Source organism: Balaenoptera musculus, chromosome 5 (assembly GCF_009873245.2).
Source record: "Balaenoptera musculus isolate JJ_BM4_2016_0621 chromosome 5, mBalMus1.pri.v3, whole genome shotgun sequence".
Taxonomy (NCBI): Eukaryota; Metazoa; Chordata; class Mammalia; order Artiodactyla; family Balaenopteridae; genus Balaenoptera; species Balaenoptera musculus.
Window position 1 is genome coordinate 112,725,630 of NC_045789.1, and position 12,312 is coordinate 112,737,941.

A 12,312-nucleotide genomic window follows, 5' to 3' on the forward strand; every position below is an offset into this window, starting at 1 on the left:
AGATTAGATGGATCACTTCAATTTCTCTGACTGTTGGCTTCATCATTTATAAAATGGGGAAAATACCTGTTCTCCTCCCTAGGGATCATTGTGATGTTTGTGAAAGAATCTTGGAAGAAACCTCACACACACACCCGGTGTAAAGCAAAGGCAATTGGTGAGTGGATTAAAGCCTAGAAATTTCATTGTTTCATTATGTGATGCCTAAACTAATAGACCTTTTTTATAAATAAAAATTTAGAGAACATTCTTATTTAATTCTATCACTTACTGAGCACAAGATGGGAAACATTGTTTTAATATTATTTCTATCTGGGGACTTCCCTGGCGGTCCAGTGGTTGGGACTCTGTGCTTTCACTGCAGGGGGCACGGGTTCAATCCCTGGTTGGGGAACTGGATCCTGCATGCCAAGCAGCGTGGCCAAAAATATATATATATTATTGCTATCTGTAGATATATGATGGCTCTAGCTGTAAAACTGGCCTGCTACTTTGAGTATATTGTAAAATCATGAGAAATTTTAATATTTGTTGTTTATTGAATGGGATACTCCTTAAAGTTCAATTTGTGTCTTTCTAACCTTGGTATTTGAGATGAAAAAGATAAAGCAGGCATTAGTCTGGATTTTGGAGATTTTTCTTTATCAAGAATTTTTATGGCCCTTTTCTTCTTGAAAATAGAAATTAAGGCCCTACTAATATTCAGGGTTCAGACAGTGTGTTTTCACTCAGAATAGATCATGAACCAAAAACAACTCTACAGTGGTCAACACCACCCAATCAGAAGAATGTTTTGATTTATTAAATTAATCTTTGAGAAAGTCAATAGATTCCCCAGCTCCTCTTACTGAGTGAGTTTTTGAAGGAAATAAGGAAGTGAGAGCTAAGTGTCCCTCACCCCATTTCTGTTGTAACAGCGTTGGGGAGAAGGAATGAGTGAAGCCTGATTGTGCTCTGATGGGCAGGAGCTAGGGCAAGAACACTGTGTAGGCTCTGACCGCTGCATGTTCACCAGACCTGCTGCACCCGACGGTGCACCCTGGGATGGTGCTCTGTGAGCCAATCCAGACAGTCTCCCTCCAGGATAGGAAAGATGAGAACCAGAGAAAAAGACACCAACACCATATCCACTGTAAGTCATGTCCACCCAGAGGGAAAGAAAGCCCAAACTGCAAATCTCCACCCTGGGCTGAGGGAAGCAAAAGAAGATAGACTGAGCCATTTCCATCTCTTCCCTTTTTTTCTCACACCACTATTACTTCTTTTTCTTTTCTGAAGTGCCTTGTGTAAAGGACTGCTTAATATGGTAAATTATGCAGGTGGGCTAGAAAAAAGAGAAAAGGTTGGCCCAGAAGCAATTCTGCAACACCAATGTTTTCTGTTCATTAGGTTTTAGAACTCTGTTAACTTTAATATACTATAAATTATATAGATATATGCAACCCCATGTTCACTGAAGCATTACTTAAAATAGCCAAGATATGGAAACAACCTAAGTGTCCATCAGTGGATGAGTGCATAAAGAAGTTGTGGTATACAGTCAGCCCTCTAATCCCCAAGTTCTGCATCCACAAATTCAACCAAACACAGATCAAAAATATTTGAAAAAAAATTCTAGAAAGTTCCAAAAAGCAAAACTTGAATTTGCCTCACTCCTGCAACTATTTACATACATAGCATTTACATTGTACTAGGTATTATAAGTGATCTAGAGATGATCTAAAGTATATGGGAGGCAAATCATAACTACAGTGAGGCATCTCCTCACACCGGTCAGAATGGCCATCATCAAAAAATCTACAAACAATAAATGCTGGAGAGGGTGTGGAGAAAAGGAAACCCTTCTACACTGTAGGTGGGAAATTGGTATAACCACTATGGAGAGCAGTATGGAGGTTCCTTAAAAAACTAAAAATAGAGTTACCATATGATCCTACAATGCCACTCCTGGGCACATACCCAGAGAAAACCGTAATTCAAAAAGATACATGCACCTCAGTGTTCATAGCAGCACTGTTTACAAAAGCCAGGACATGGAAGCAACCTAAATGCCCATCGACAGATGAATGGATAAAGAAGATGTGGTACATATATACAATGGAGTATTACTCAGCCATAAAAAAGAATTAAGTAATGACATTTGCAGCAATGTGGATGGACCTAGAGATTGTCATACTGAGTGAAGTAAGTCAGAAAAGGACAAATATCATATCACTTATATGTGAAATCGAAAAAAATGGTACAAATGAACTTATTTACAAAACAGAAATAGAGTCACTACAGTCTTATGGTTACCAGGGGGAAAAGGGCAGAGGGATAAATTGGGAGATTGGGATTGACATATACACGTTACTATATATAAAATAGATAACTAATAAGGACCTACTGTATAGCACAGGGAACTCTACTCAATACTCCATAATGACATGGGAAAAGAATCTTAAAAAGAGCAGATGTATGTATATGTATAACTGATTCACTTTGCTGTACAGCAGAAGGTAACACAACATTGAAATCAACTGTACTCCAATAAAAATTTTAAAAAAGAATTAAACGCAAATCTCTGGCAGAGGCAAGGTTATCGCAGCGTTGAATAAAATTTTTATTTAAAAAATAAAGTATATGGTAGGATGTACATAGGTTATATGCAATACTACACAATTTTATATAAGAGACTTGAACATCCATGGATTTTGTTATCCAATGGGAATTTTGGAACCAGTCTCCCTCGGATACCAAAGGATGATGGAATATTATTCAGCCATTAAAAAAAAGGAAATCTTGCCATTTATGACAGCATCAATGAACCTTGAGGACATTATGCTAACTGAAATAAGTCAGACAGAGAAAGACAAATACCATATTGTCTCTCTTATATGTGGAATCTAAAAAACAAAAACAACAAAACAAAAAATCTCATAGAACAGAAAACAGATCAGTGTTGAGATGGGGGGCTGGGGTGGGAGAAATGGGAGAAGGGGGTCAAAAGGTAAAAAGAAAAAAAAAACGGAATGTCAACTTATCAAAAAAATAGTTTTGCCATTAAGGAAAAAAAATATATATATACTATAAATTAGAGAAAAAATTAAGTATGTAATTATAAGATATAGCTACCCCTTAGCAAAAGTAGAATACCATATACCATGCTATCAATCTCTTAACCACCTACTATACCTATTAACATTTATACCTATTATTATGTTCTATTTAAGAATATTGCTAAATGAATCAGAAGTTCTTTTAAAGATTTTGATGTGTTCCTGTTTAAAAGGTTTCAGTAGTCTCTGTCACATTAAAATAACTATGAAGACACATAAGATAAGTATTTGACACTCATAGCTGACCTAATCTCAGGAGTTGGGAGGAAGAGTCATGAGCAGTAAGGATGACAGCACTGGACTGGGAACACGCCTGGTGGACTGCCTGTATAATGCCATTAGAAACGGGCAGGCATGCCTACCTAAAAATAAAAAGATTCTCCGCTCTCTTTATTAACTGTTGCCTGGATCAAAAATACAAGAGGGACACCAACCAGGAAATGGGGCAGCCATACTTCTAAGTGCAGCTGCCTCTTTCGGAGACAGCTGGGATGCTGGGCCCACTCTACATCAGGATATTTGGCAATGGCTGGAGACATTTTTAGTTATCACAGCGTGTGGGGAAGGTGGAACATCTCCCCATCTAAGGGGCAGGGGCCAGAGATGCTGCCAAACATCCTATGAGGCACAGGACGGCCCCCCACAGCAAAGAATTATCTACCCCCGCATGTCAAGAGCGCCGAAGTTGAGAGATCCTGCTCTACACCATCAAGACCTCTTCTTACATCGTTGCAGAAATCAAAATTTCTTGAAAACTGACAAAATGAGAGACTGGATGTGGAAACTAATGGTAGCATGAGCACAGGCGGGGAAGACTGTATCAAAGTCTTTGAGTAGTATTAGATGAAAACCAGTAGGAATTAGACTACGAGCTGTGCAAAATCAGCCTGCCATCTAGGTGTAGATCTGAGATGGAAAGTCAACTGTCATCCAAATGAACAGGAAGTGAGGCCAAGGGCAATTCCCATGGTGTTTAGATAGCTCTCATAAGTATATGTAACAAAAATATATCCTCAGATATACCAAGCCTCAAAAGTTATGGCATTTATACACTCTTCTTGGAAAAAAAAATTACTTGAGACCTAGCTCCAGATGGCCAAGAATGGATTGACTCAAGAAATGAAAAATAGGGGAAGTTTGGGTAGCAAAACTCCAGAATAAAGTTTAAATATGTGTTGTCAGATTGTACAGCTCAGAGGTAAAGCGTGGCTCTGTAATACTTCCTTTAACTATTCCTTACTCAATGTAAGGAACTGTTGAGAATCACATCTCCCTCCCTCCCTCCCTCTCTCTCTCCCTCCCTCCCTCCCTCCCTCTCTCCCTCCCTCCCTCCCTTCCTTCCTTTGTATAGTTCATTTACAATGTTGTGTTAGTTTCAGGAGGACAGCAAAGTGATTCAGCTATACATACATAAATATCTATTTTTTTCAGGTTCTTTTTCCTTATAGGTTATTACAAAACATTGAGTATAGTTCCCTGTGTTATACAATAGGTCCTTGTTGGTTATCTATTTTATATATAGTAGTGTGTATATGTTAATCCCAAACTCCTAATTTGTCCCTCCTCCTCCTTTTCCCCTTTGGTAACCATAAGTTTGTTTTCTGTGTCTGTGGGTCTATTTCTGTTTTGTACATAAGTTCATTTGTATCATTTTTTTAATATAGATTCCACATATAAGCGATATGATATTTGTCTTTCTTTGTCTGGTTTACTTCACTTAGTATGATAATCTCTAGGTCCATCCGTGTTGCTACAAATGACATTATTTCATTCTCTTTTATGGCTGAGTAAAACCCATTATATAAATATACCACATCTTCTTTATCCATTCCTCTGGCAATGACATTTAGGTTGTTCCCACATCTTGGCTATTGTAAATAGTGATACTATGAACATTGGGGTGCACATACCTCTTTCAGTTATGGCTTTCTCTGAATATATGTCCAAGAGTGGGATTGCAGGATCATATGGTAACTCTATTAGTTTTTTCAGGAAGCTCTAGAGTGTTCTCCATAGTGGTGTACCAATTTACATTCCCACCAACAGTGTAGGAGGGTTCCTTTTTCTCCACACCCTCTCCAGCAATTATTATTTGTAGATTTTTTGATGATGGCCATTCTGACCGGTGTGACGTGATACCTCGTGGTAGTTTTGAGTTGCACTTCTCTAATAATTAGCAATGTTGAACATTTTTTCATGTGCCTGTGGGCCATCTGTATGTCTTCTTTGGAAAAATGTGTATCTAGATCCTCTGCCCATTTTTTGATTGGGTTGTTTGTATTTTTGATATTGAGCAGTATTCTCTTTTTGGTATATTTTGGAGATTAATCTCTTGTCGGTCACATCATTTGCAAATATTTTCTCCCATTCTGTATGCTGTCTTTCCATTTTATGGTTTCCTTTGCTGTGCAAAAGCTCTTAAGTTTATTAGGTCCCATTTGTTTATTTTTGTTTTTATTCCCATTACTCTAGGTGACACATCCAAAAAGACATTGCTGTGGTTTATGTCAAAGAATGTTCTGCCTATGTTTTCCTCTAAGAGTTTTATAGTAACTGGTCTTACATTTAGGACTTTAATCCATTTTGAGTTTATTTTATGTGGGGTGTTAGAGAATGTTCTAATTTCATTCTTTTACATGTAGCTGTCCAGTTTTCCCAGCACGACCTATTGAAGAGACTGTCTTTTCTGCACTGTATACTCTTGCCACCTTTGTCATAGATTAATTGACCATAGGTGTATGGATTTATTTCTGGGCTTTCTATCCTATTCCATTAATCTGTATTTCTGTTTTTGTGCAAGTACTATATTGTTTTGATGACTATGGCTTTGTAGTATAGTCTGAAGTCAGGGAGCCTGATTCCTCCAGCTCTGTTTTTGTTTCTCAAGATTGCTTTGACTATTCGGGGTCTTTTGTGTTTCCATACAAATTTAAAAATTATTTGTTCTAGTTCTGTGAAAAATGCCATTGGTAATTTGATAGGGATTGCCTTGAATCTGTAGATTGCTCGGGGTAGTATAGTCATTTTCACAATATTGATTCTTCCAATCCAAGAACACGGTACATCTTTACATCTGTTTGTGTCATCTTCAATTTCTTTTATCAGCTTCCTATAGTTTTCAGAGTACAGGTCTTTTGCCTCCTTAGGTAGGTTTATTCCTAGGTATTTTATTCGTTTTGATGTGATGGTAAATGGGATTGTTTCCTTAATTTCTCTTTTCTGATCTTTCATTGTTAGTGTATAGAAATGCAACAGATTTCTGTGTATTAATTTTGTATCCTGAGACTTACTGAATTAATGGATGAGCTCTAGTAGTTTTCTGGTAGCGTCTTTAGGATTTTCTATGTGTATTATCATGTCATCTGCAAACAGTGACAGTTTTACTACTTCTTTTCCAATTTGGATTCCTTTTATTTCTTTTCCTTCTCTGATTGCCATGGCTAGGACTTCCAGAACTATGTTGAATAAAAGTCACAAGTGTGGACATCCTTGTCTTGTTCCTGGTCTTAGAGGAAATGGTTTCAGCTTTTCACCACTGAGTATGACGTTAGTTGTGGGTTTGTCATATATGGCCTTTATTATGTTGAGGTAGGTTCCCTGTATGTCCACTTTCTGGAGAGTTTTTATCATAAATGGATGTTGAATTTTATCAAAAGCTTTTTCTGTGTCTATTGAGATGATCTTATAGGTTTTATTCTTCAATTTGTTAATGTGGTGCATCACACTGATTGATTTGCAGATATTGAAAAGTCCTTGCTCTGTACTTCCACTGCAGGGGGCACAGGTTCGATCCCCGGTCAGGGAACTAAGATCCCACAAGCTGTGCAGCATGGCCAAAAAAATAAATAAATAAAATAAATAAATTTTAAAAGTCCTTGCATCCCTGGGATAAATCCCACTCAGCATGGTGCATGATTCTTTTAATGTATTGTTGAATTCGGTTTGCTAGTATTTTGTTGAGGATTTTTGCGTCTATATTCATCAGTGATATTGGCCTGTAATTTTCTTTTTTGTGATATCTTTGTCTGATTTGGTATCAGGGTGATGCTGGCCTCATAGAATGAGTTCAAAAGTGTTCCTTCCTCTGCCATTTTTTGGAATAGTTTCAGAAGGATAGGTGTTAACTCTTCTCTAAATGTTTGGTAGAATTCGTTTGTGAAGCCGTCTGGTCCTGGATTTTCGTTTGTTGGGAGTTTTTAAATCACAGATTCAATTTCAGTACTTGTAATTAGTCTGTTCATATTTTCTATTTCTTCCTGGTTAAGTCTTGGGAGACTGTACCTTTCTAAGAATCTGTCCATTTCTTTTCTTTTTTTTAAAATTATTACTAGGTTACTTTACACTCTTTTCTTACTAAGATTTTTTTTCTTTTTTTTTTGGCCGTGTTGTGTCTTTGTAGCTGTGCAGGGGCTTTCTCTAGTTGCGGCGAGTGGGGACTGCTCTTTGTTCTGGTGTGCGGGCTTCTCACTGCAGTGTCCTCTCCTGCTGCGGAGCATGGGCTCTAGGCCCGCGAGCTTCAGTAGTTGTGGCCCGCGGGCTCCAGAGCGCAGGCTCAGTAGTTGTGGCGCGTAGGCTTAGTTGCTCCATGACATGTGGGATCCTCCCGGACTGGGGCTCGAACCCGTGTCCCCTGGATTGGCAGGCAGATTCTTAACCACTGTGCCACCAGGGAAGCCCCTGTCCATTTCTTCTACCTAGAAGAATCTGTAGAGCTTAGTAAAAAAGAAGTGAAACGTCTCATTGCTGAAGCAAAGGAAAAATTACAAGAAGAAGGTGGCAGTGATGAAGAGGAGACAGGCGATCCTTCAGAAGATGGCATGCAGGGTGCCTGTACCCAGGCCCGACCTCGGGAGCCCCTGGAGGACGGTGACCCAGAGGACGACAGGATGCTGGATGATGATGAGCTGGCCGAGTATGAATTAGATAAATATAATGAAGAAGGTGACCCAGATACTGAAACTCTTGGTGAATCTCTTTTGGGTCTTACAGTCTATGGGAGTAATGATCAAGATCCTTATGTTACTCTGAAAGATACGGAGCAGTATGAACGTGAAGTTTTCTTGATTAAGCCCAATGACATTCTCATAGTTTGTGGCAGAGCTGAACAGGACCAATGCAATTTAGAGGTACATGTTTATAATCAAGAAGAAGATTCTCTTTATGTCCACCAGGATATCCTGTTGTCTGCATACCCTTTGAGTGTGGAATGGCTGAATTTTGATCCTAGCCCAGATGATTCAACTGGAAATTACATTGCTGTGGGAAACATGACCCCCGTTATTGAAGTGTGGGATTTTGATATAGTGGAACTCTTTAGAGCCAGTCTTTACACTTAGAAGTAAGCTATCAAAAAAGAAGAAAAAGAAAGGAAAGATGAATTCCTCAGCAGATGGGCATACCGATGCTGTCCTTGACCTTTCTTGGAATAAGCTGATCAGAAATGTGCTGGCCAGTGCATCAGCTGATAACACTGTTATTCTGTGGGATACGTCCTTGGGGAAACCAGCAGCCAGCCTTGCCATACATACAGACAAGATCCAGACTCTCCAGTTTCATCCATTTGAAGCACAGACTCTGATTTCTGGATCATATGATAAGTCAGTGCCTTTGTATGACTGCCGAAGTCCAGAGGAAAGCCATCAAATGTGGCGATTCAGTGGGCAGATTGAGAGCGACTTGGAATCACTTTTCACCTTGTCATTTTTTGGCCAGTACAGATGACGGTTTTGTATATAATTTGGATGCACGTTCAGATAAGCCAATTTTTACACTTAACGCACACAATGATGAAATTTCTCGTCTTGATCTAAGCAGTCAAATCAAGGGCTGTCTTGTGACTGCATCGGCAGACAAGTATGTGAAGATCTGTGTGAAGAATCTATCCATTTTATTGGAATATAGTTTTTCGTAGTAGACTCTTATGATCCTTGGTATTTCTGTAGTGCTGGTTGTGACTTCTCCTTTTTCATTTCTGATTCGGGCCCTCTCCCATTTTTCTTGATGAGTTTGGCTAAAGGTTTATCAATTTTGTTTATCTTTTCCAAGAATCAGCTTTTAGTTTCATTGATCTTTTCTATGGTGTTCTTCATCTCTATTTCATTTATTTCTGCTCTGATCTTTATGATTTCTTTCCTTTAACTAACTTTGGGTTTTGTTTGTTCTTCTTTCTCTAGTTGCTTTAGGTGTAAGGTTAGGTTGTTTATTTGAGATTTTTCTTGTTTCCTGAGGTAAGCTTGTATTGCTATATACTTCCCTCTTAGAACTGCTTTTAGAACCGCTGCATCCCATAGGTTTTGGATCACTGTGTTTTCATTTTCGTTTATCTCTAGATATTTTTTGAGTTCTTCTTTCATTTCTTCAATGATCCATGGGTTGTGTAGTAGCATATTGTTTAGCCTCCATGTGTTTGTTTTTTGCAGTTTTTTTCTTGTAGTTGATTTCTAATCTCATAGCGTTGTGGTCAGAAAAGATGCTTGATATGATTTCAGTTTTCTTAAATTTACTGAGGCTTGCTTTGTGGCCCAGCATGTGATCTATCCTGGAGAATGTTCCATCTGCACTTTAAAAGAATGTATATTCTGCTGCTTTTGGATGGAATGCTCTATAAATATCAATTAAGTCCATCTGGTCTAATGTGTCATTTAAGGCCTGTGTTTTCTTATTGATTTTCTGTCTGGATGATCTGTCCATTGACGAAAATGGGTTGTTAACGTTCCCCACTATTATTGTATAAGTGTCAATTTCTCCTTTTATGTCTGTTAACATTTGCCTTATATATTGAGGTGCTCCTATGTTGAGTGCATGTTATTTGCAATTGTTATATCTCTTGGATTGATCCCTTGACCATTATGTAGTGTCCTTCTTTGTCTCTTGTAACAGTCTTTATTTTAAAGCCTATTTTGTCTGATATGAGTATTGCTACTCCAGGTGTCTTTTGATTTCTATTTGCATGGAATACCTTTTTTTTCATCCCCTCACTTTCAGTCTGTATGTTTGTCTCTAGATCTCAAGTGCATCTCCTGTAGAAAGCATATATACAGGTCTCTTGTTTTTGTATCCATTCAGCCAGTCTGTGTCTTTTGGTTGGAGCATTTAATCCATTTACATTTGAGGTAATTATCGATATGTATATTCTTATTGCCATTTTGTTAATTGTTTTGGATTTGTTTTTGTAGGTCTTTTTTATTCCTTTCCTCTTTTATTCTCTTATCCTGTGATTTGATGACTATCTTTAGTATTGTGTTTGGATTCCTTTTTCTTTTGTGTGTGGTGGTATATCTATTATAGATTTTTGGTTTGTGGTCACCATGAGGTTTTGATATAGCAGTCTGTATATATATATGATTGTTTTAAGTTGCCGGTCTCTCTCTTTTTTTTAACATTTATTTATTTATTTGGCTGCGCCAAGTCTTAGTTGCGGCACACAGCATCTTCGTTGCAGCATGCAGGATCTTTAGTCGCGGCACGTGGGATCTTTAGTTGCAGCATGCGGGCTCTTAGTTGCAGCGTGTGGGATCTAGTTCCCTGACCAGGGATTGAACCTGGGCCCCCCTGCGTTGGGAGCATGGAGTCTTAACCACTGGACCACCAGGGAAGTCCCAAATTGCTGGTCTCTTAATTTCAAATATCCTACATTTCCACTCTTCTCCTCTCATGATTACTGGTTTAGATGTTATATTTGTATGTGAATGATTTTCTACCTTTACTATATGTTTGCCTTTACTGGTGAGCTTTCCCAATTTGTAGTTTTCGTGTTTCTAGTTGTGGCCTTTTCTGCCTAGAGAAGTTCTTTTAGCATTTGTTATAAAGCTGGTTTGGTGGTGCTGAATTCTTTTAGCTTCTGCTTATCTGTAAAGCTTTTGATTTCTCCATCAAATCTGAGAGCCTTGCTGGGTAGAGTATTCTTGGTTGTAGGTTTTTCCCTTTCATCACTTCAAATATATTTTACCATCCCCTCTGGCCTGCAGAGTTTCTGGTGAAAAATTAGCTGATAACCTTATGGGGATTCCATTACATGTTATTTGCTGGTTTCCCTTGTTGCTTTTAGTATTTTCTCTTTATCTTTAATTTTCATCAGTTTGATTACTGTGTGTCTCAGTATGTTCCTCCTTGGGTTAATCCTATATGAGACTCTCTGCACTTCCTGGATTTGGGTGACTGTTTCCTTTCTGTTGTTAGGGAAGTTTTCAGCTATTATCTCTTCAAATATTTTCTCAGGCTCTTTCTCTCTCTCTCTTCTACTTCTGGGACCCCTATAATGTGAATGTTGGTGCATTTGATGTTGTCCCAGGGGTCTCTTAAACTGTCCTCATTTCTTTTTCTTTATTCTGTTCCATGGCAGTGATTTCCACCATTCTGTCTTCCAGCTCACTTATCCATTCTTCTGCCTCATATATTCTGCTATTGATTCCTTCTAGTGTGTTTTTCATTGCAGTTATTGTATTCTTCAACTCTGGTTGTTCTTTATCTTTTCTAACTCTTTGTTAAAAACTTCTTGTAGTTTATCACTCTGTGCATCCATTCTTTTCCCGAGTTCTTGGATCATCGTTATGATCACTACTCTGAACTCTTTCTCAGGTAGATAGCCTATCTCTATGTCACTTAGTTGTTCTTCTGGGGTTTTGTCTTGTTCTTTTGTCTGGAACATATTCCTTTGCTATCTCATTTTGTCTACATTTATATTTGTATTTTTATATATATGGAAGGTTAGTTATGTTTCTCAACCTTGGATAAGGGGTCCTCTGTGGGAGGTGTCCTATGAGTCCCAGCAGTACACTTCCCTCTTGTCACCCAAGGGTCAGGGACCAGCTGGTGTCAGGGTAGGTTATGATCTGTCTGCTGACTTGGTTCCACAGGCTGCCGGATCTTAGTTTTCTTGCTTCTGGTGTCTGCCCTTGGTGGGTGAGGCTGGTCTAGAGGCTTGTGCAGGCTTCCTGGTGGGAGGGGCCAGTGCCTGGGCACTGGTGGGTGGAACTGGGTCTTGGCCCTCTGGTGGGTGGGGCCATGTCTAGGGGCGTGTCAAGAGGTGGCTGTGGGCCCAGGAAGTTGTTAGGCAGCCTGTCTGCTGATGAGTGGGGCGGTGTTCCTGCCCTATTGTTTGGCCTGAGGTGTCCCAGCACTGGAGTCCACAGGCTTTTGGGGTGGGCCAGGTCTTGGTCCCAAAATGGCAGTCTCCAGGACAGTTCACACTGATGGATGCTCCCCAGTACACCCA

At 39.0% G+C, this 12,312-nt stretch overlaps 1 protein-coding gene and 1 non-coding gene across 2 annotated transcripts; one reads left to right on the forward strand and one right to left on the reverse strand.

The window, feature by feature from the left end:
• The first annotated feature begins 7,836 nt into the window (after positions 1-7,836).
• Positions 7,837-9,009, forward strand: LOC118895337 (periodic tryptophan protein 1 homolog). Its single transcript, XM_036852261.1, is given in 3 exon segments — positions 7,837-8,407; positions 8,409-8,764; positions 8,766-9,009. Coding segments are annotated over 3 exon segments (1,092 nt in total). The 5' UTR covers positions 7,837-7,915.
• A 1,609-nt stretch (positions 9,010-10,618) lies between these two features.
• On the reverse strand, positions 10,619-10,692 carry TRNAW-CCA. Its single transcript has one exon. It is a non-coding gene; the product is annotated as a tRNA-Trp (tRNA).
• Positions 10,693-12,312: the final 1,620 nt, after the last annotated feature.